This window comes from Camellia sinensis, chromosome 1 (genome assembly GCF_055761805.1).
Source record: "Camellia sinensis isolate YWXY chromosome 1, ASM5576180v1, whole genome shotgun sequence".
Classification (NCBI taxonomy): Eukaryota; Viridiplantae; Streptophyta; class Magnoliopsida; order Ericales; family Theaceae; genus Camellia; species Camellia sinensis.
In genome coordinates, this window is record NC_138961.1 from 118,918,280 (window position 1) to 118,944,490 (window position 26,211).

General features: G+C 32.8%; 1 protein-coding gene across 1 annotated transcript; it reads right to left on the bottom strand.

Annotated features, from left to right (window-relative positions):
• Positions 1 to 19,935: 19,935 nt before the first annotated feature.
• On the bottom strand, positions 19,936 to 21,006 carry LOC114321334 (hevamine-A). Its single transcript, XM_028268496.2, has one exon. It carries the CDS (start codon positions 20,974 to 20,976, stop codon positions 20,068 to 20,070), a length of 909 nt encoding a protein of 302 aa, XP_028124297.2. The 5' UTR covers positions 20,977 to 21,006; the 3' UTR covers positions 19,936 to 20,067.
• Between the last annotated feature and the right edge of the window lie 5,205 nt (positions 21,007 to 26,211).

The following is a 26,211-nucleotide window of genomic DNA, read 5'->3' on the forward strand; positions in this document are numbered from 1 at the left end:
TGTTTTGTTTGGTTTGTGAAAAACGGGTTGAAAGTGATTCAGATAGATTGACTGGTATGAGCCCAAAATTATTATTGTGCTCCATAAAGTTTTGGGTCATGGTCTATCTTAGTGTATATATTATTTTATATGTGGATATGTGATACGGAGGTGTAAGGCCTGTTTTAAGTTATTTGGGTTCCTTAATGAGAAGACCCAGTAATTGTTTTATTTAGGCCCAGTCCCCTCTCCTATCCTTATTAGGGTTTACATATATCTATATATATGTAGATCAAAGGGTCGTCAGCCCCATTTGAAAAGACAACATAAAGATTAGGAGAAGGAGGGGAAGAGCTGGTGCTAAGGTTTTTCAATTGTGACTGTCATATTCTTTCAAAGAAGCAAAACTCAAGACAATAACGGAATCAAACGATATGTATCTAAGTTTATATTTTAGTAATTAATTATATTCATAGTGTTTTGATTTCTAATATATAGATCCTATATTCTTACATGTGGTATCAGAGCAAGTTTATACTATAATCAAAATCATGGCAGATTATTTCAGTAAAATTATTTTATATAATGATAAGGAATAAATTAATATTGCTTTTACTGAATGATGCTTTTGCATCTCAAAATTATGCTTTAGTAATTTCAAGCAAGCTTTTTCAATGTAACGAGTACATACTGTTTGAGTATTGATAGTTTGCTTCTAATTTTGTTTTATAAAATAAAAAAAATAGTAATTTAGGTCTGATAATTTTATGAAAATTGTGAAATATGGACGTGTGTATATTGAATCTGTATTGATATATATATATATATATATATATATGTATATATATTTCAAATCTCACCTAATCAAATATTTGCAAAAGATATGAAACATATTCGTTTTTATGACTTTTACATAAATATTAAGACTATTTAAGAGTTCTATATCATGTATATCACTTTGGTGTAATTTTTGTAAATTCATATGCGAGATATTATTCTTAAGTAACTGTTTAGTGGTGATTCGTAGTATGATATTATATATGATTTGATGGGCACTTGGATATATCGAAAATTTAATAAAAGTCATATGACCTAATTGTTGTGTATCACCCACTATACATGTTAAAATTAATTTGTATAATTTATAAATTATGCGTTTGATTTCTTACCCAATAAATAAATAAATAAATAAATAAAAACGTCATTGTTTTTATTTTTTATAATTAAATTATAAATTGCATGATGGGTTACAGATTGCATTATTATTAATAAATAAATAAAGTTTTAAAGGTGGACAAATATTTATTTTTGTAGTCCCAGTTGGAGAATCTTTTTTTTTTATTAATATGGGTGATACTACCGAAGTGGTTAACTCATTGAGATTTAAAGTGATTTTCTAATTAAGATTCTGGGAAGCTCTTCTAATATTATATCACTCAATTACCTACCCAAAGCGGGTTAATTGAGTGTATTAATTTTAGAGGTGGTGTGAGCCGCTAGTAAGGGAAATTTTATTGATTTTGAAAGAAATTAAAGAATTTATCTACCCAAAGGAGATAATTTCTTGATAAATCATTCTTGCTAGTTGACTTGTTTATAGGTGTTAGAATGTGTCTTATATATTTAGCCCAAAGGTATTTATATGATGATACATTCTAAGACATTTAACAATATTGTTGAAGTTTATTTGTAGCCCATTGTTGTGAGATTATAATTATTGCCCATATATAATTAATTAAAATTATATTGAAATTTAAAGATGTTGATTGTATTCTATATATTCAGCCCAAAGGTGTTTATATAGTAATACATTCTGGCACATCTGAGAATATTGCTAAAGTTTATTCGCAGCATATTCTTGTGAGATTATTTTAATTGCCTATGTATAACTGAAAGTTGGAGTAGTGAAAATACTTTCTATATATTCAGTCTAAGAGTGATACATTTTAAATATTTGAGAATATTAATTGTGATTATGAGATTATTATTGTCCATATATGATTGAATGATATTATATTGAATTCAAAGCAATGAAGATAGATATTTTTATGAAAATCAAATTTACTCCATTAAAACTTTGATTGTGAATTCGTAAATGAATATTGACTTAGTTTTAAATCTAACTAATTTAGATGTTGACATACTCGAGAATGTATCTTCTTAACCATTTATATTAAGACCTCAATATAGTGTGAAAGATTGAAATTATATTCAATGTTAACTATTTAAGAAAGTAGAGTTTTAAAATATTCACTAGGTGATTCTTATAAGAAAATCTAAATTATATTCTACAATGCTTCATATAATACCTTCGACTTTTACAAATCGTTATCTCTCTTCAGTGTTTTATGTTTTCTTTTTTAAAATATTCCGCAAATCTCTTTATATATTATTAACTCAAGTAAGAAAAATTCTTTAGAATTTTTTGTGAGCTATGACGCTCTTCCCACCTTCGGAATCTCCTTATTCATTTTTTAAACTGCTTAAAAAAAAATGTTTGTGTTAATCAAAATTTTATTTTCTGGTCAAGTTATTTAAGTTATAGTTTAGTACTGATCTTATTTTAAAGAATGTTATTTTTATATCATCCATGAGATAAAATTCAATTTTAATGTCAACAAAATAAGCATTGTTATTATTTTTAATTTTGGTAATAAATAAAATAAAAATAATAATAATTGAAATAGATTTTCATTTATCATAAGGTGTGTGGGAGAAATTATTTTTTGATTTCATAAATGGGTATTGATGTTATGCATTTGTCTAATCTCATTTATGTTCAAAAACACACTGATAAAGTTTTTTTAAAATTATTAATTCAAGGTAGATATTACAGTGAACATGATAATTTTGATTAATGTAGTAACCTGTTATTAATTTTTTACAAAATTGTGAAATCAATTTAAATATATCATGCTTGTAACTTCGAAAGAAAGTTGAATACTTGAGCATCGTAATTGGACTCTAATAAAATGATGAGGTATAGGTTAACATGTTTAAATTATACAAGTTTTTGTGATAAAATATTTTTAATTGCTATGTATACTTGTGTATACTTTACATATGGTATTAAGTTAAAAATATTTTTAAAACACTTTCAAATTGCGAACTAATATAAAATTTAGTTAGAATAACTTTTGAGTTTGGGATTGTACAGAAGTAAAAATTTGTTGTGCTTTTGAAATTAAAATGGGACTTATTGCTATTTGTTGTTACTTTTGTAAGTTGTCAATGGTTCTATTATCTTGGTTTTGACATATGAATCTTTTAAGCTTTTAAAATGTAAAGTTATTAGATTGGTGAATAGTTTAAATATATAAATCTTCCTGTATACTTGTGCCTATTATAATAAATTGGTCCGTCAATTCTCATATAGAGAAAGTGAGAGTGCAAGTAGAATCTAAAGTGTTTATTCAGTCTATTGATAAAAGTTGAACATGTATAACACGTGCAACCTTCTAGACATTCTCATACAATTAAAAGATCCTTACGATTATATTATTTTTCTAAATGAGCAATATCTAGAGATTGAAGAGATAATTGTTACGTATGATGAAGATATTGGCGATTTGTAATATGGTAAATGAATTGGTACAAATTATTAATTAGATATGAGATCATGTTATACTTTTTTAAAGGATTTGAAATCTAATGAGTATTTTTTTTTTTAAGATAAATAAATAAATACAAAACTATTGTAAGAGGTTGCGATTTGAAAAGAGTATTGTTCTTACCAATGTCATAATTATAGGTTTATAATGATTATAGTGGTATTGTGACTTTTTTTTTTTTATCTATTGCTTCGCCAAACAAAATAAATGTGATTTGTAAAAATTTATCTATGGTTTTAAACGAATTTCTGAATAATGATATTTAAAGGTTCACCAAATATTATCACTTGGCTTTATGAATAATATTATTAATTTATGCATTTATCTCAAGGTCAGTGGGAGCAATTTATTTTTCTTGATCCTTTATACCAATGGAATTTTACTTATTAGTAATAATTTTGAATTAATACTTAATGTGAAGATATTGTTGTTAATAAATTTTTGATATGAAATATCTTGATAAAATATTTTATGTGTTTGGCATTAAGGTACTTGAAAATAACTTAGAGGATTATTTGTCTCATCTCAAAGAGCATACCTAGATCACATTTTTACTGAATTTAATATGCAGAATTGAAAGCTTTATGTTGCTCTTCTTAGTGATTGAGACTAATTAACATTCAGTATTCATAAAATGATTTTGAGAAAGAGTTCATGAGGAATGTCTCACATTCTAGCGTTGTGAGAGTTTAATGAATTATGAAGTTTGAATTAAACTTGGTGCATATGTAATTAGTTTGTTAGACAATTATTATTTAAGCCTTGACCATTGGGTTGAAACATATAAAGTGTTATGATATTTATAGAGAATTAAAGATTATACGATTGTCTATAAAAGAATTAATCATGTTAATATTATTGGTTGTACTATGTCGACTTTGGTAGTTGCTCAAATAATATGGTATCTATTATTGGTTATAGTTTTATGTTTGCATGAGGTGTTGTTTCATGAAAGAATTTCATAAAATCTCTTATAATTTTTCACTATGCAACATGTTTTAGAGCTCGACTTGGGTTATACAACTAAAGAATTTTATTTCAGAGCTTGGAATTATTAATTTTATTTCTAAACCTATAAAGATGTATTATGCTATATGGTTTAAATTTTCTCTATGAAAAATAACAAAAACTCTGATGGTGTTAAATACATAATTTTAAAGTACTTCAGAATTGGAAAGTTGTTAAAAATGATATTCTTTATGAGCACATGTTACAGAATACATACTAATTGATCCTTTAAATAAAGGGCTTAGGCCAAATTTTAATTTGCCAAATATATTAAGCATATGGATGCTTTGCAGTTTTTTAAGTGCTTGGTTAAACAAATTTTTTACCCATGAATATTATCTGTGGTATATTTCAGTTAATAAAGTTTAATGTTTAAATTCACATTTTGTTTATAGTTATGTGTATGTACACATAAATGGTAATTGTCATATATGTATACTTCTTATATGAGCTCTTGCAATTATGTTTTAATTTTGAGATATAAAGATTGACACTTTAATTTAGAAGTGTATAATGCTTCGGTTTAGAAGTGCATATGGATCCATGAAGTCTAATGCTTGGTTTAAAGCATGAAAGACCTCGGTTTAGAGGAATAAAGGCTTCTTTTAGAAGTGTAAAATGGAATAAAATTCCTTGCAGGGTCTTGTCAAGACCATATAGAGGATTGAATATGGAATTAGCAGGCTATATAATTTTTGGATCAATTATGCTGAAATTCCACACTACGCTTTATCGCATATAGGAATCCATGTTGGTGAGATATTAGTGTTTGTAATTGTGGAAGGTGTTATGTTGTTCAATAGCATAATTACCGCTACAGTTCGATATTAATATTTCTCATTGAATGGGATTCTGTGCTGAGATGTTTCTATTCTGAATCATGTTTGTGTGGCCACTAAAGTTGTTTAACCCGAGAATTGGGGTGGCTGTTGTGTGGGGGTGCACAGCAGCCACTGCTGTGCAGCCAATTGGGCCCTTTTCGGGGCCCATTTTGATAATCCAAACCGTTCACATTTTAGAATACATCAAGTAGAACATAGCTATAAAAAATCAAGTTAATCGAATATCGTTTACCCATTCATCCACTCACATTTGTATCTACAAAAATAAATAACAATTGTAATTTAAAGTATTAAATTGAATACAAATGTGGGTGGATGAATGCGTAAACGATATCCGATTAACTTGATTTTTTACAGATATATTCTACTTGATGTATTCTAAAATGTGAACGGTTTGGATTATTAAAATGGGTCTTGAAAATGGCCCAATTGGCTGCACAGCAGTGGCTGATGTGCACCCCCGCACAGCAGCCACCTCAATTCCGTTTAACCCGAGAGTCATTTTTTATTAAATAAAATATTTTCTTAAAGTAGTAGTCAATGTTGCCTAAATGGGAGAATGTAAGAATTTATTCTTTATTAGGCTATCATTGACTATATTTTGTTTGGTTTATGATAAACGGGTTGAAAGTGATTCAGATAGATTGACTGGTATGAGCCCAAAATTATTATTGGGCTCCATAAAGTTTTAGGTCATTGTCCATCTTAGTGTATATATTGTTTTATATGTGGATATGTGATACGGAGGTGTAAGGCTTGTTTTAAGTTATTTGGGTTCCTTAATGGGAGGGCCTAGTAATTGTTTTATTTAGACCCAGTCCCCTCTCCTATCCTTATTAGGGTTTACATATATCTATATATATGTAGATCAAAGGGTTGTCAGTCCTATTGAAAAGACAACATAAAGATTAGGAGAAGGAGGGGAAGAGCTGGTGCTAAGGTTTTTCAATTGTGAACGCCATATTCTTTCAAAGAAGCAAAACTCAAGACAAAAACGGAATCAAACGGTATGTATCTAAGTTTATATTTTAATAATTAATTATATTCATAGTGTTTTGATTTCTAATATAGATCCTATATTCTTACACTATATGCCAAGAGAAGATGGTTTATTTGGAAGGATTGTAACAACTTCGTCTTTAATCATATCAAAGTTGAGCCCTCCTCTACATCGAGCTCGAGTAGCCAAATTAGAGTACGAGTAACTGACTGGGGCAAGAGAGAGGGTGCACTCTTGAGACTTTAAGTGAGAATATTCAAGGGAGGACCAGTTGGCAAGCTCCTTATCCTAGGACTCATAAAATCAACTGCGATGTGGTGATCAAGAAGGGCTCTAAGGTGGCTTCTATAGCTATCTTATTAAGGAATTCTAGGGGGAGATTGATCGATGGCCATACTAGCAGTTGCAGGATTTCATCCCCAATACAAGGAAAAGCTTAAGCTTGTACATAGCGTGTCTACTAGCACGAGCTTGCAACCTCAACCAGGTGGAGATTGAAAGGGATAACAAGGCAGTGATCCACTTATGTGTTTCTGAAGCAGTCCCTTCGTGGAAATGTGGGGCTATTTTCACTGGCATAAAGCATTTGCGGATCAGAGGAACATTTCCTTCTGCTGGGCTCCTAGAACAGCTAACCGTGCAGTCCATTGGGTTGCCCAAACCTCCCTCCGGGGCCTCCTTCCTCTTGATTAGGTTCCTAACCCTCCTCTTGCTCTTGTTAGTCTGCTCCAAGAGCTTTAGTTTTCTTTTTGATTCTGCGGTGTCTCTGTTTTGTGGAGCTTTGTAACACTCCTTGTTCAAAAAAAAAAAAAAAGAATTCAAAGATTCACCCGGCCGGAATATTTTTGGCCCAAGAATTATTTTCTATTTTTGACTGCACATTCAATTTATTTAACTGTCCTTTAAAAGAAAAATAAGCCAACAACACTAATTAGTGTGTTTAGTTTCAATTTTGTAAATTTAATTTTTTAGAAATTGAATTTTTTGAATTTTAAGCCAACAACACTAATCAATGTGTTTTTTTTAGTGAATATTTTTTAAATTTTAATTATTTTTTTTACTTTTTTAGATGTATCATACTTAAATGTATCTAAATAATAAAATATTTATGAAAAAATATTTTAAAAAATTAATAAACACACAAAAATATTTTTAAAAAAATATACTGAATTTTTCTCTTTTTTTGTATTTTTTAAGATTTTTTTTACAAATATTATATTTTTTAAGTGTATTTATATTAGGTGCATCTAAAAATTAAAAAAATTACTTAAAATATTAAAAAAAATTAGTAAAAACTAAAAATATATATATATGAAAAATAAAAAATAAATAAAATTTTCTAAAAAATGAATTCTAAAAATAAAACCAAACAAAGTGAATTTGTATTAGAACTTAATTAAGTTTTGGTCGGTGATGAACTGGCAACGTGTCAGAAATTAATTAGCACAGCACAAAAAATACAAGAGCAATGAATTTGTATTAGAACTTAATTAAGTTTTGGTCGGTGATGAACTGGCAACGTGTCAGAAATTAATTAGCACAGCACAAAAAATACAAGAGCAATGTTAAAGATATTAGAAAAATTATCAATATTTTTATCTAATGTTTTATATGGGTGTGGATTTCATATTTATATGAGATATTTAGTAAAAATATTTGTTAGTGTATAATTGTTAATAGCTGTTATAGCATCATAGCTTAGCATTATAGCACATCATTATACCTTTAGCACTTTATCTTTTATGTTGTAAATTCTTTATGCTTTCGGTGGGCATCCAATGCATTATATTCTTTCTATAAAGAGAGTGCATTCTCTTTGTAACATATACACACAATTACAAACAAACATTCAGCGTCTCTCTCTCTCTCTCTCTATCCTCTCTCACTCTCTGAAACTATTGTTTCATGGTATCAGAGCCCAGTGTTACATTTCTGGCTATTTTCGATTTTGGTGTTTAGTCCCGTACACAGTGGCACCACATCAAACCGCTCGGAATTTCCCTACGATTCCAACGGCACCAAGCCCGTCCTCAGAAAACCTTCCACGCGCCCACACGTGCCGCATTTGTCCTCTGCGCGTCACCACTTCCGCCACCACTCTCACACGCGCCTGCACGCGCCATCTATTGTTGCTCACTTCCGCCACGCCCCCACACGTCCGTGGCTGATGTCAGCCCTGCCGCTCCTGTACGCCGCGCCTGCTACTGTACGCCTCTCGTGCGCCGCTTCACTAGTGTGCACCCGCGTGCGCCAAAACAGGTATCGTGCGCCGCGCCTGCGCCTGTCCGCTACCGTGCGCCGCCGCCTTCCTGCTAACGTGCTCCTCCCTGCACTCTGCTAACGTGCGCCGCTGACATCATTGCTGACATCATCTCTATCCAGCATACCTTTCCTTGCTATTTTCAACCTTCCGGACTCACTGGTACACTCTGTTTTACCTAATTTTGCTCCTACAGGTCTATTCCTATTGCTTTAACCCTATTTAACCTGTATTATGGATCGTCATGATGCCTTCCATCCCATTTCCGTTATTTTGAATGGTTCCAACTATGTTCTGTGGGCCCAAGCCATGTCTTCCTTCCTCAAAGGAAAGAAGCTCTGGCGAATTATCACTGGGGATGTGACCCAACCAGTGAAGGACACTGCTAAAACTACTGTTTCCACTGCTACTACTACATATGAAGACCGACTTGAGGAATGGGACAGTAAGAATTACCAAATCATTACCTGGTTTCGTAATACCTCTGTTACCTCTATCAGTCTTTAGTTTGGTCGCTTTTAGCTTGACTCTGTACCTACTCCTGCAAAAGACATCTGGGATTTTTTGAAAGAACGATACCAGACTACTGGTCTTGCCCATCAATATCAACTTCAGAACCAACTTCACTACATGCGCCAAGAATCCACTCAGTCCATTAATGACTTCCTTTCTCAAATGTACTCTATTTGGGATCAGCTTGCTCTTTCAGAACCAACTTGGCATAACCAAGAAGATGTTGTTTTATTTACTATCTATCGCAACCAGCAAAGGTTCCTGCACTCTCTCATGGCTCTTACTTTCTCTTTTGAGCCCGTACGTGCCTCTTTGCTTTATCGCCATCCATTGCCCACTCTTGAACAAGCCATTTTTGAGTTGCTATCAGAAGAGACTCGTCTCGGTACTCTTCAAACTCATCATGTGGACTCTGTTCTCGCCACTCCTCCGTACAGGCCATCATTTACCCAGCGGACCACTATTTGCCTCTATTGTCAGAATCGGGGCCTTCCTTCAACCCATCTCCTAGTCAATTGCCCCGTCAGATCCTGCCGCTACTGCAACAAACTTGGTCCTGGTCATCTGTAACAGGATTGTTTTCGCAATCCATCCCGATCATCCTCCAATAGCCACTCCTCTCGTGGTGGCTCTTCCCGGGGAAGCTTTCATCGTTCCGGGAATCAATCTCATCACACTACTGCTGCTGCTTCCGGGAATCAGTCTCATCACACTGATGCTGCTGCCTTTGCGGGGTTCTCTGAGCCACCTGCTCCGTCTACCCCTTGCTTTTCTCCGACGGATGTAGAGGCCATGCTCAAACAACTTCTCTCCCCTTCTGGTACACCTCCTCCTACTGCTTTGTCTGTCATCCTAAGTAACTCTTCTTGGTATTTTGACTCTATCTGTTGTAATCATATGACCTCCAGTTCTACTATCTTTTCTTCCTTCTCCTCATCTCCTCATATTCCCTCCATTCATACTGCTGATGGTCCCTTCATGTCTGTCCGTCATGTTGGTACTGTTTCCACCTCTTCTTTATCTATACCTCAAGTTTATCATGTCCCTGCTCTCACCTTAAACCTTATTTCCATTGGTCAATTATGTGAACTTGGTCTAACTGTCACATTTTCTGCTACTGATTGTTTGGTACAGGACCCTCAGACGGGACAGACTATTGGGGTCGGCCGTAAGCATGGACGTCTCTATGAGCTCATCCACCTTCATGTTCCTGCCTCTCCTCAGATCGCTGCTCTGCATCTACTTCCTCATTATCTCCCTTTCATCTTTGGCATTGTCATTTAGGGCATATTTCTGTTAATCGCTTAAAGTCTTTGGTTTCTAGTGAACAGTTGGGTCATGTAATTCCCGATAATTTCGATTGTATATCCTGTTAACTTGCCAAACAACCTGCTTTATCATTCAATAAAAGTACCTCTGTTTCCCTTGCACCTTTTGATCTTATACATTCGGATATTTGGGGCCCCTCCCCTACTACTACTATGGGGGGATCCTGCTATTTTGTTGTTTTTATTGATGATTTTTCCCCGTTTACTTGGCTTTTTCTCATGAAAAATAGGTCTGAACTTAAACACATTTATTATAGATTTGCACAAATGGTCCACACCCAATTCTCCAAAGCCATCAAAATTTTTCGCTCTAACAATGCTATGGAATATCGGGATTCAGATTTCCTTTCCTTTCTTCAGCATCATGGTACACTGCCTCATCGTTCTTGTGCTGGCACGTCCCAGCAAAATGGCCGCGCTGAACGGAAATATAGGCATATTCTTAGCACTACTCGCGCTCTCCTTCTCTCTTCTTCCTGCCCTGAAAACATTTGGGGGGAAGCTGCCCTCACTGCTATTTACATTATCAACTGTGCTCCTACCCCTGTCATCCATAATCAAACTCCCTTTGAACGTCTGCATGGCACTCCCTCTCTTTATGCCAATCTTCGGGTTTTTGGCTCTGCCTGCTTTGTTCTACTTCAATCCCATGAACACACCAAGCTTGAACCTCGTTCTCGTCTTTGTTGCTTTCTTGGGTATGGAGTTGAACATAAAAGCTTTCGCTGTTGGGATCCTCTCTCTAAACGTCTTCGTATCTCCTGCCATGTCGTTTTCTGGGAGCACCAAATGTTTTCCTCGCTATCCTCCTTTCACTTACCCGCACTTTCCACTACTGTACTGTTTACTAATCCTTCCATAGATATTTTCTCTGCTGATTTTGATACAGGTTCCTCCTTCATCGAGACGCCCTTGCTCACTCCTGATCCCGTCCAGCCTGCTCTCCCTGAAGGTCTACCTCTCATTGCCACACCTCCTTCTCCACCGGTTCTTCCTCCCACCGATCCTCCTACGGGTCGACCACGCCGGGTAACTCAACCTCCTATCCATCTTCGTGAATATATTGTTGGATCTGCTGCCTTCTCTACTTATGAACCTACCTCCTATCGTGAGGCTTGTACTAATCCTCTTTGGCAGCAAGTTATGACTGCTGAACTCCAGGCCTTGGACAAAGCTCATACTTGGGATCTTGTTGATCTTCCTCCTGTCAAGACTGCGATTGGCTGCAAATGGGTTTACAAAATCAAAACACATTATGATGGCTCTATTGAACGATACAAAGCTCGTCTTGTTGCCAAGGGTTTCAACTAGGAATATGGTATTGATTATGAGAAGACATTCTCTCATGTTGCTTGGCTTACCTCTGTTCGCAGTTTACTTGCTGTTGCTGCTGCTCGCCACTGGGGGCTCTTTCAGATGGATGTCAAAAATGCTTTCCTCAATGGTCATCTTCTTGAGGAGGTCTACATGCAACCACTTTTCCACCTCATCAGGTTTGCAAACTACAGCGTGCTCTCTATGGCCTCAAGCAAGCGCCTCGTACTTGGTTTGCTAAGTTCAATTCTACCATTCATGACTTCGGGTTCACCTCTAGCTCCTATGACTCTGCTCTTTTTATACGGACTACTTCTCATGGTACCACTCTTCTTCTTCTGTATGTGGATGATATGATTATCACTGGTAATGATGAAGCTGGTATTCTCCACCTCAAACAGTTTCTCCACCGTCAGTTTGAGATGAAGGACTTTGGTACTCTTAACTACTTCTTAGGCCTTGAAGTCTCTCATGATTCTACTGGTTCCTATTTGTCCCAGGCCAAATATGCATCCGATCTTCTGGCTCGTGCTGGTCTTACTGATTGCAAAACTACCTCTACTCCAGTTGATCCTCAGATTCGTCTCACTCCTCTCGATGGGACTCTTCTCTCCGATGCTACTCTTTATCGCCAGCTCGTCGGCAGTCTTGTCTATCTCCAGTAACTCATCCTGACATTGCCTATGCTGTTCACATTGTCAGTCAGTACATGTTAGCTCCTCGCACTCCCCACTATACTGCTCTACTCCGCATCCTTCGCTACCTCAAAGGCACTCTGTTCCATGGCCTTCACTTCTCTGCTTCCTCCTCTGTTGAACTGCGTGCCTTTTCCGATGCTGATTGGGCTGGGGATCCTACGGATTGACACTCTACCATGGGATTCTGCTTCTTCTTAGGGGATTCTCTTCTTGCTTGGCGTAGCAAAAAACAATCCCTCATTGCCCGCTCTAGCACCGAAGCTGAATACCGAGCTCTTGCTGATACTACTCAGGAACTTCTCTGGCTTCGCTGGCTCCTTGCTGATATGGGTGTTTCTTCTTCTGGTCCTACCCCTCTCTATTGTGACAATCAGAGTGCTATTCAGATTGCTCACAATGATGTTTTTCATGATCGCACCAAACATATTGAGATTGATTGTCATCTCATTCGCCAGCATGTTACCTGTGGTACTGTTCATCTTCTCCCTATTGCTTCAGTCGATCAGCCCATTGATATCTTCACTAAGGCTCCTCCTCCTGGCCGCTTCAATGATCTTGTTTCCAAACTCAACTTGGTTGATGCTTTCCCTCCTTGAGTTTGCGGGGGGATGTTAGTGTATAATTGTTAATAGCGGTTATAGCATCATAGCTTAGCATTATAGCACATCATTATAGCTTTAGCACTTTATCTTTTATGTTCTAAATTCTTTATGCTTTCGGTGGGCATCCAATGCATAATATTCTCTCTATAAAGAGAGTGCATTCTCTTTGTAACATGTACACAAAATTACAGACAAACATTCAGTGTCTCTCTCTCTTTCTCTCTATCCTCTCTCACTCTCTCAAACTATTGTTTCAATATTGATAAAACTCTTGGTATTCTTAGCATTTTTCAAAAAACAAAAGTTAATTTTGGATTGGTACACTCAGTCCCCATTTGGCAAGATGATTGAGACTAATTTAATCTATTAAAAAATAAAATAGATTAAAAAGTTAATAAAAAAGAATATTATATTTAAATCATAATCATTTTATTTTATTTTTTCTCACAAACTATAAAAAAAAAAATCAAAAATTTATCCCAAACAAAACTTTTGTAGCCAAATTAAAATAGCAAAAAAACTAAAAAAAAAAACAAGTTTAAAATATTCTTCCCAAACAAAGCCCCAATTAAAATTAAAAAAAAAAATAAAATCAAATCATGTCTAAATGCATAAGAGAGGGAATGTACCCTCATGTTATTGATCCTGTAGTAATGTGGTTTGGTTTTTTTTTTTTTTTTTTTTGGGGGGGGGGGGGGGGGGGGGGAGGGGGGAGTGGTTATGATTTTGTTCGATTATCATTATCCTTATTTAACACCTTATTAATTGGTTTGGTTTGGTTTTTTTTTTTTTTTTTTTTTTGGGGGGGGGGGGGGAGTGTTCTTTTGGTCTTTGATAAATTTTTATAAAATTTTTCAAGAAGTTCTAATTTAATTTGACAAAATGAATCGAAAAATTATAATTTAAAAAAAATCAAAAAATAATTGAAAAAGCAAAAAATAAGTTAAAAAAAAAATCATCGACTTTTTTTTGCTTATTTTGAATTTTTCAAAAAATAAATAAATAAATTTTGTTAAAATAATATACATTTTAGATTCGTGTTGACAAGACAGACCAAAAACTTCAAAAATTTTGACATAATTTAAAAAAAAAAAAATATCACTAACAACAAAAAACTTCAAAAAAATAATTAACTTTTTAAGTGTTATCAAAAGGGAATGTCGTTTATAGGCCAACCCCTCCATGATTTGAACTCCAAAACTGCACATAACAGATCCTATACTTGCATGATTGCATGATACCAACTGCTGGAGTAAAATCACTCATAAAAATCTATACTATTAAGGAGGAAGCGTCCAATAAACTTAGCACATAGCCTAAATCTAAAAAAAAAAAAAAAAAAAATAATAATAATAATAATAATAATAATAATAAATAAAATAACTAATATGAGATCGTAACACAATGGACCGATTATTATCCAAAAAACATCCAAATTGGTCATTGTTCTATTCCCTCATAATTGAATGAGACCTCCACTTTTGTTGTTTTATTTTGGTTTTTGTTTTCGTAGGATTATGTTTGTTTATGTATTGCTAAATTGGATGTGGAACTGGGGACTTTTCCAACTCTGCCTTTTGATGAAATAAATGTTTGGGCTGGTGCTTGAGCTTTAGCTTGAGCTTGAGCTTGGATATGTCATCAACCAAGCCATGAAGAAGGAAAATATCTTTGGCCCATTGGTGGAAAAAGCCATCTTTAAAATTGGCCTCTTCCAGTGGAAACCCTACCCAATATGTCCAGTGACCCGCAGGTACGGACCAGTGGGCAAGGTGGCTGGCTTGCCCTTCTAAATTCTTCTAAAATATAAAGGTAGTGTTTGATTTAATTCTGAAATCATGATTCTAATTATAATAAAAAAATTATTTTTTTTTTAAAATTCATAACCAAACACTTAATTCAAAATTTATTTCAAAACTCAAAAATCTGTTTTTAAAACAATAATAATAATAATAAATATTTTTTATTTTGTTCTTTAAAATTATTTTTTATTTTTTATTTTTTGACTTTTTTTCATATAATATTTTTTTTTGAAGAAAAATATTTTTTTTATTTTTTTTTCTAAATAATTTATTCTGATTTAAATATATATGGGCGATTCAAATTTTTTTTAATTTTAAAAAAAATTAAAATATTAAAATATTTTAAAAATAAAATAAAATATTTAGAATAAATTAGAAAATATTTAAAATAAAATTTTATATTTAAAATAAAAATAAAATTTTTATATAATTATAATAAAAAATATTTACGCTAAAATATAAAATAAAGAAAATTTTAAATATTTAAAAAAAATAAACCCAAAATAATTTCAAAATATAACTCAAAACTTAAAACTCTTTTCATAACTTATAACTAGGCATCGTTTGGGAACAGATTAATTTAGTAATTTTTTGGCTATTTAGTTAAAATACGAGCTAAAAAAAACTAGTATGTTTGGGATGACTTTTTAGCTTTTTACGAAAAAATATGCAAAACGTAGAGAGAAAAGTGAATTTTTAACTTTTTGGTATGAGTTGTTAGCTTTTTGACTTTTTTAGTAACTTTTTGACTTTTTAACTAAATGGGTTGATTCCCAAACAAGGCCTAAGTTTTTACTTTTCAAAACTCATTTCAAAAACTCATATTTCAAAACACAATTTCACACTCAAATCATGATTCTAAAATTAAACCAAATAGAGAATTTTTATTTTTATGTTATTTTGATCCATTAAAATGAGATGTGGAATAATACAATTATTCTATCATAATATCTATTGTAACGTTTGATTCACTAAAAAATTAATAAAAAAATATGTTACAAATAGAATTATCATTTATTATTGTGAGAAATAATCATTCTATATGGACGGGAAACGGAATGACTATTACATTCCATTCAATTTCATTTAAGTTGAAATTGGTCAAATTTTAGATTTAATTAGCAACGTTAGAAGAAAAAAAAAATTGAATAAATTAATAATATTTTCCATCAAAAATGTCCAAAATCTTTCACAATAATTACGATTTATGTATATCTCAATAACTATGATTTATATCAATTACAATACAATATTTTTCGAATTAGGTTTATCATCTAATATTTTAAGTGATTTCCTTGCAAAAAAAACTAGTAATTTTAATTTTTATATGCAAGAAAATTTTGCAAAGCTGAAAAAATAAAAAAATAAAAAAAAATTGTACATACCTACTATTTTACCACTAATTTTTTTATTATTATTTTTAAATATGTATGAAAATCTCATTTTTTTTATTTGCCTAAAAGAGTCAATGCCGACTCTCCATTGTCAGCCAAAAAAAAAATCACAAAAAATTCAAAATACTGTATAATAAAAATTCTATTTATAAATAAAATTTATACAAAAAAATTCACAAAAATGATGTGTAATACCATTATTATGAATAAATACATCTTTAATAATTTTTTGTTTTGAGGTGAATGGTCACTTTTTTTTTATATAAAAATTATGTATAAATGTTTTATTTGAATAGTATATTACTTTTGGTAAATTATAACTTAACAACCCCCTGTGGTTTACCTAAAAAACACGGAATTTCCTTATAGTTTCATTTGTAACACTTAAACTCTTTATACTTCATACCAAAGTGCAAATTTAGATGGACGTAGCAAAAATTGTAAAAAGTCTAAATTACCTTTATTTATTTCTCTTATTTTCTTCTTAATGCCATTACAAGCCAGAATATTCTCTGATTTTTCTTTAAATTTTTTATATTCCTCTTCTTCTTTTTCTTTCTCATCCCATCCCATGACAAACCACACACCTCTTATACCATCATTAAATACATATCTCTCTTTAGAATTTAGACCCAAACAAATACTCATCTCTTTCTCTCTATCATTTAAATTATACATGTATGATATACATATTAACTGATATATATAATATATATTTGATATTTGATATAAGATACACATATATGATATATATAAAACATAAAAGGATACATATGAAAGAAATTGATGGGTAGTTTCAATTATACATATATGATATACATACATACATATTAACTGATATATATATATATATATATATATATATATATAATACATATTTTAACAGTTATCTTGTATAAGGAAAAGTGATTTTGTATTACTTTGTATCTCTCTCTCTCTCTCTCTCTCTCTCTCTCTATATATATATATATATATATATATTCTCTCTCACTGTGACCACCATCATCACCACCATTGGCCAGCTCTGTCAAAACCAAGAACCACCCTTTACGAAGTACTATAGATGAAGCAACAGAAGAGAGTGGATGATGAAAAAGAAAGAAATAGATTTAAAGTTGTTTCTTTTAAATGTGTGAAATTAGTTTTCGGACAACTTTCGGTATGCCAAAACTACCCATTTTAAGAAAAAGTGAGAAAACGAGGTAGCATAGGATAAAGTACAAAACAAGATGAGGAGATTGGTGAAAGAACGGGATAAAATAGTCATGAATTGATAAAATTATGGAGTCTGAAAAATGGGCTAACGAAATGTCGGAAATGAGAAGAAAAAGTGGGTTTGGTTGGTATGAATCCCATCAATGTTATTTCAAAAATCTAAATGTTTACGCATATTAATTGTTTGATTTCATGGGTTGGGTTTGTTACTAATTTGAATTATAAGAAGAAAAGTGGGTTTGGATAATTTTTAGAGAGAAAAGTTGTGGTTATTTTAAGTAGTGGTTTTGTATGGAGTAAGAAGTTGGTTGTGGATAATTTTTAGAGAGAGAAGTTGTGGTGGTAATTTTGAGTGGTCGTTTTGCATGGAATAAAAAGTTGGTTGTGGTTTTGCATGGAATATGATGGTGGTGATGTTGGTTGGTTGTGGTTTTGCATGGAAGGTGATGGTGGTGAGATGAGAGGAGAAATAAAAAGTGATGGTGGTAGTTTTGCATAGAAGGTGATGATGTTGCATATTTATATAATGAGAGAAAGAGAACTTGTGTGATGGTCCAAGAGTGTAAGACATGCTCTGTTGCACTACACCATTCTGTGTATATATATGGCAATAAAGGTGTTTTGGTCGTTTGCCATATGTTTTTGGACAAAAAAAAACTGTTTTACTCACCATTCATGGTCGTGCCATGTTCTGTTTAAACAAACAGTTTCGTCGAAAATTACCCTTTGATATGAAATACTATAGAAGATTTAAGTATTACAAATAAAATTATAAAGAATCTCCTTATTTTTTAAATAAATCACACAGGATTAAATTATAATTCACCCTTCTGAAAATTTATGCGGTTGTATTTATTTTCTTCATTTCTACATTAGTGTTGTTTCAAGCAAAATTATAAATGCAAACATTTATAACGGATCAATGATTTCCGTTATCTAAATTTTCAGTTAATCTTTTCCCTTCCAAAAAAGCGCGTAGGCACCAAGTAATTTGCCCCCGTGTTGTGAAAATTTAAGGATAAATAATAATAAATTATTATCCATTTGTACTTTATCTTCTTAAATTTTAAAATGTAAATGTTAATCACTTTGAATTATTATCTTATTATACACAAGGCTTCGTTTAGGAATATATTTTTTTAGTAACAATTTGATTTTTTTGTTAAAATATGATGTAAAAAAACAAGTATATTTGGGATGATTTTTTAGTTTTTTACGAAAAGATATACAAAAAGTAGAGAGAAAATAGAATTTTTGACTTTTTAGTATATGTTGTTGGCTTTTTAATTTTTTTAGTGACTTTTTAACTTTTTAGCTAAAATCACCACTTACCAAACGAGTGTCTCCAATAGTTTATCATTGGAACTGACATTGTTATAATATAGCAATGATGGTACTGCAATGGTGAATATGGCAACTGTCAAATTTAACAAATACCAAAGTTCATGCCAAATTTGACACGAGGTTTGACAGCTGCTATATTTACCAACTCAACCAAAACTAACCATTTTCCTACCTCCTTCCTTTCCTCTCTCCTAGCAAACAGATAATTTTTTGCAAAACCACCATTTTGATACAACTAAACACAGAAACTGATGTGTTCGAGACGACGTAGTGTTTGGTTCTATCAAAATGACATTTGTCATTGGAGATGCTCTTAAATCCATTTGTTAGGATCCTATTTCAGGATTTAAATAGAATTAGATTATATATGAATCACAAACTTATAGTTTTTTTTATAATAATGATATCTGTTATTTATTTTTTAAAATAATAATATACCATTATCTGGTGAACCCCTTTATACCTATGTTAGTGACAAAGTACGAAAGAATCACTAAATAAGGGTATTTATTATCCAAAAAAAATTAAAAAATGTGTCATTTGATTTTGTATAAATTTTTAATAGAATCTTAAACTAGTCCGAAAACATAATTATCAAAAAAAAAAAATGTAACAATATAATACTTTGAGTCGATTAATTATCGAGTTTTGAAATTTAGGTGGTTAAATACAAATAAATCGCATTTGAGAGAAATTTACAGTAATTTATTCAAATTTTAACAAATATTTTTGAAATTCAAGTACAAAATGAATTTAAATTACACATTAATATTTTTGGATAAAATTTTTAAGTACATATTCTAAATTTATAACATTGCTATTTTCGTTTATACACGCAATGGATTGTTTTTGAAAAGTAAGTTAAAAATTAATTTTCTAATTTTTTTTTAGGTTTTTTTTTTAAAAAAGAAAAAAACATTTAAAAAAATTAAAAAAAATGATATGATCTAAAAAAAAAAATTTAAAAAACCAAAAAAATTACTTTTAATCTGTTTGTTAAAAAAAAAGAAAGAAAAAGATTAATGTTCCCAAAAAGCAACCTTCGATTTTATGAAAGTCAAACCACATCAAGTCCATGTAAATTCATCAAACATACAATTTTATTAGTTAAACAAACCAAGAAGAACCACTTTGAATTCGATCGATTCAATTCCAAATCAAACAGTGCTCTCAATGGATGCACTGTACCCACTCTGATCATCCCAATACTTGGACCAAAGCATGACACCCCCATACTTACTTGACTTCTTTATCTCCGGCAATATCTGACCCTTCAACACCTCCGGCGGAATAAACCCACTTCCGGCGGCCTGAGTCGCCGCCGGCAAACCCAAAAACACCTTCCCATCACCCTCGATCGATCTTATCCAAACCTTCCACGAATCAATTAAATCATCAATCTTCCCTGAACTGTACTGGCATGGTGGGTTATTATAAAATTGTACCCAAACATAATCAAATAGACCCGTATTAAGGGCACCCCCTAAAAACGCATCAGGAAACGGACATTGGGGTGCCCCTGATACGTACACCTTCCTTCCAAACTCGCTATAAGCAGATAAATAGCGAGCCAGATCGTCCCAGTACGTTGTGGAGCCGAGCTCGATATCGAAATCGATACCGTTCAAGACAGCATTGCCGAGAGGGCGAGACGATGAGGAGCCGCCTAGGTAGTTGTTCCAGAGGTATTCGGAGACGTTTTTGGCGTCGGATGGGGAAGAGAGAGAGTAGGTGCCGACGCCGCCGCCGATGGAGAGCATGACTTTGATGCCGAGGTTTTGGCAGTGAAGAATGTCGGAGGTGAGGAAGGTGCAGGTGTTGGCGGCGGGGTTGCAGTGGCCGGCCAGGTTGAGGACTGGGGTTTGGGAGTTGCCGAAGATGTAGAGGAAGGCTATGTTCACGTACGAAAATCTTTTGGTGTCGCAGGTTTCGGATAGGGTTCCTTCGTTGCCGTTTTGGCCCCAGTAGATGGCGATGCCGCCGCCCGTGGAGGTTTGGATTTCAGATAGGAGGAATAGGAGGAGGAGGGAGAAGATGAGAGCAGTGGGTTGAGGCTTTGTTGCCATTTTTGATAGTGAATCAATAACTACTGTTGGTTTTCCTCTACTTTTTATAGAGGAGTCTTAAGTGAAGTTTGGCAAAAGTCAAAAAATTAAAAAATTATTATTATTTATTAAAAATTAAAAATTACGGTTGTATAATTTTTAATCTTAATTTTTTCTTACAAATTAATTTATATAATTTTTTAATACATATTTTTTCATAAAAAGTCAAAAAGTTAACCCAATCATTCATATTTTTTTCCTCAACTTTTTAGTTCAACAAGACAAAAAATACACTTATTTAGGACACCTCAAACAACTCTTTATTCTTCTTCTTATGGGGTGTTTGACAAAGGTTTTTTTTTTTTTTTTTGATTTTTTGGACTAAAATCTACCAAATGACAAAATAGACTAAAATAGTTAATAAGATAAAATACCATATCAAACTTATAATCATTTTATTTTTTTTCTTACAAACATTACATATAACTATAAAAAAATTCAACTATCTTCCTAAACACAAAAGTTTTAACTTATTAAAATAGTCAAAAACTAAAATTGCCTACTAAAATAACAACTTTTCAAACATGTAATTAGGACTTGTTTGGTACGCAAGTTTTTAATTTAAAAATTAAAAAGTTACTAAAAGAATTAAAAAGCTTATAATTTATACTAAAAATTTAAAGATTTTATTTTCTTTTTACTTTTTACATATCTTTTCGTAAAAATTAAAAAGTCATTTCAAACATATTAATTTTTTTACCTCATATTTTAATCAAAAAATTAAAAAGTTACTAAAATAACATATTTCCAAACGAGGCCTTAATCAGAAAAAAATCTATTCATATAAAAGATTAAAAAAAATAATTATAAAAATTATATAATTAGACCATTTGATTTAGTTTTTAAAAGAAGTTTTGAGTTGTATTTGAATGTTAAGTTGTTAAAAAGAGTTTTGAAAACTAAAAAATTGTTTGGTTAAAAATTTTGAAAATAATTTTGGGATGATTTGTAATTTATTTTTATTTATTTATTTTGTATTTAAATAAATGAATATAAGAGAAATTTTGATTGATTAATGTGTAGAATGTGAGAGAAGAGAGAGAAAAATTATTGATTTATTAATAAATAAATAAGAGAAAAAAAAATAATTCAAAAGAAAAAATTTAAAATTTATTAACTAAACATATTTTTAAAATTTTTAATCTAAATATTAATTTAAAAAATAAACCAAACATCATCATATATTCGCATTTGATGTCGTCAAAGGTCTACGAGGGTGAAAGAGAAGTCGAGAGTAGAGTAGTGATAGGGATATAACTCTAAAATTAATATAATAATAAAAAAAGGGACGGTTACTAATAAGAGTCATACATACAAAATTTAAAATCTATTTAATTTCAAAACAAAATGTTTGTACTAATTAATCTTACATATTTTTAATTATTATTAAAAAAAAATTTATTTTTATTTTTAATAACTTTAAAAATACTGCTACATTTAAATACTTTTGTCAAACTCACCAAAGACTCACTGGAATATGCAACATCACCGGGAAGTCGTCGGAGCATCACTAGAAGTTTGCCGGAGTGTTTTGAGTATCGCCGGAAGTTTACCGGAGTGCTCTGAACGTCATTAAAAAATCACTACGTCAAAATTGAGCTTTAGCGGCGGTTTTTTACCGCCGTTAAAGGCTGTAAAACTGCCGTTAAATCCTTTAACGGCGGTATTAACGGCGGTTTCGTTACCGTCGTTTATGCGTGTGTCGGAAAAAGTGAAACCGTCGTAAAAAGGCAAATTACCGTCGTTAAAAGTCGACCAAAAGCGGCGGTAATATAGGACAAAAAACGGCAGTTTTTTACCGCCGTAAATAGGTTCAAATTTTTCAAAAAATAATTCTTTCTTCTTGCACTCCCCAAGTTTTGAACCCAAGACCTCTCATCCACCAACACCAACCACTCTGCCATAGCCACTCTTCATGAAATATATTCCCTAAATAAATATTTAAACATTGCTTTTACTTTATTGTAGATGGTTTCGCCGGAGCTCGCCGGAGTTTCACCGGAGCACGCCGGAGTTTCGCCGGAGCTCCGCCAACAAAGACCGCCGTCATTAACGGCGGTAATGATTGGGCATTAGCGGCGGTTTTGTTACCGCCGTTAAAAGTGGGCATTAACGGCGGTTTCGTTACCGCCGTTAAAAGTGGGTTTCATTACCGTCGTTAAAGACACTTTTAGTGGCGGTTTTTTAACGGCGGTAACGGAACCGCCATTAATGATACATTAACGGCGGTATTAACGGCGGTTTTCGTTACCGCCGTTAATAGTACCTTTAACGGAGGTTTTTGTTACCGCCATTAAAAAAATCGCCGTTAATGCCCTGTTTTGGCGTAGTGAATGTCAAGTACATTATCGGAGACTCACCAAAATATTCACAATATTGCCGAGAAAAAAATAATAAATAGAGAAATTATAATTAAAAAACATAACAACAACAAATAACAATGGGAAAAAGTATATATTATTTTTTAATTTTTGTAGAGTTTAAGCAAATAATCTGTAATATTGATCAAACTGAAAAGTAAGATTTGAAACTGTCATTATTCTATTAGGCTGGAAAACATATTATGAAATTGTAAAATTTTACAGTTCTAAAGAATGTTATGAACTACAAAATTTTACAGTTTTAAAGCATGATTCATTTCAGCACCAAAAAAGCTGAAACTGTAAAATTTTACAGTTTTCATCGCCTGTAACTAAAACTTAAAAACAACTTAGTCAGAACTTGAAATTTTTCTCCATTAAAACAGAAAAATAGACGTGTGTAACAGAGAAAATGTAGAAAAATTGAGAAATCGAAGGAAAAAATAGATATAGAAAGAAAATTGTACTTTGGCAACTATTTTTGATTTAGATCTAGTCGGATTTCATGTAGATCTACTCAAATGATGTAGATCTTATCTTTTTTGCCGTCGATGAGGATGAAGCCACGAGTTGATGTCGGTGGTTGGTGGTTGTCGGTGAACCTCAATCAATGATGGTCGTCAGTCACTGGTGACTATATGTTAGTGTAAAACAAAGTATAAATGCAGCGGATGCAAAATTATGGTCATACATTTTTCTGCAGAGTCTGAATTGAAAGATCTCGTGGGTAAATCACGTGCTTCCTGAATCTGATCAATCAACCCAGCAATGGAGTGATATTACAGAATGAATATCGCCCACACAAATCACACTGCAAAATGGCTCTTGATCGTTATATTTTGGGAAAGAGTCAGTATATGGGAAAAACATACGACATACGTTGTTTTTCTCTTAATTATCCATATCCCATATCATATCAGATATATAGGATAATATCTCATCTATCCATATCAGTTAATATGATAGATATGGATATCCTGAGTGGTTATGCAAGTAAGTTTTGAATTTGAATTCAAACTTACATGGATAAGGTTCAAAAACTTTAAAGGGTCATGCCACATGGACGCCCAATTTCTAACATCTCCCACTCGCACATGAGTTAGCATGACATAGCCACATCTCTATCTCAGTCTCCCCAAAAAAGAACAATCTCATACTAGCCAATGCACCGTGCGACTGCTGAAAACACCTGCATGTGGGAGCTCTATACTAGAAACTCAAAATGAACCAGCATAGAGACATCAACCCAAAAAGAACAGAAATAGTATCTCATATACCCTAGACCCATCTAATTATACCGGTCCAAAAAAACATCTCTAATCCCTCAAAAAGAGCATGTTTGACCCTCTCAATTCTTGCAATATATTCACACTCAATCCGCCTCTCACACAAAGCGATGTAAGTTGTCGGCAGTGAATATACAACAGTAGTGTAATACTAGATGATCTTCCCTTTGCCCTCATGCCATTTAGTTTAGGATTGACCGCTTTCCCAGTGATGTCCCATAAGGCCGAATCATACATGACCGCAAGCATTATACCAAAGTAGCAGAATATCAACCCCTTACCTTATGACGTAGTCAAAAGTTATAAAAGGGTTCATAAATGAAAGTCATATCAATAATGACACGTAAGACTCACACGGTGAGGAAACAGGGATCCATTCTCTCACCTCATTACTCAGTCGCCAAGCACATATAGTATGAATACATGTTACAGTGGAGTAACTCTTCCAAAAGAGTGACGTCATCCTTGATACACCGTACAGATATTAGTCTAGTCACTTTCTAGCGCCTAACCCGAATTCTCTATTTGCTCGCCTTCTAGGCGCCAAATGAGATCTCGCATCTGGCTAATCACAACAGGCACAACATGGAAAGTCGGTACTAACATCCATGTTTGGTCCTTAACACGACCTCATCTTGGTTGTAACCAAGGCGACATGCATAGTGGATTATTTAAGCCTCTCTTGACTCCAAATAAAAATAAACCACTAGTCTCATCCTTGCTCGCTCCTAAGCGCCAAGGGCGATTGCTCGTATGAGTGAGCCAATCTTGCCTGCTGACATCATCATCTGCTAATCATTATGACACAAACTATAATAGTGTCAACATCCCATCATCTCAAAATAAGTGATCGATTTTAAAAAAAATTGACCACAGCTTGCGCAATTCTAGATTCCAAACATAAGCCTTATCAGCACCTCTTGCAATAAGTATGTACAACGGAATCCACCATGTGCGCCTCACATGAAGTGATTCAAGATCACAATTCTAGATTCCAAACACAAGCCTTATCAGCACCTCTTGCGATAAGTATATACAACAGAATCCACCATGTGCGCCTCACATGAAGTGATTCAAGATCACAATTCTAGATTCCAAACATAAGCCTTATCAGCACCTCTTGCGATAAGTATATACAACGGAATCCACCACGTGCGCCTCACATGAAGTGATTTAAGATCACTACCTCTTGCGCAATAACCTCTCTAAGGATATTTTGGTGACCAATTTGCGTTCATTCTTAATGCGCCCAACTAGCGCATTGAGTCTTACAAGAAGCAAATTAATATACTATTAGTAAAGCATTTTATCCACAATCTAATGAGCAAGGTCAATGTCTAAACAATTCAGTTGACCATTTACCAAAGATAACACTTATCATGCTGAATACGCCCACATAATGTACTTTAGGCTCCCACAACAAAGAAAAGATCAAGAAATATAGGTTATATATTTCTCCTAAAGATAATCTGAGGATTCACTCAATAGCTAAGGCTCTGGCTTTTACCGATAGGTAAGTCAATGGGTTTGCAATTTTGCATCTAGAATCA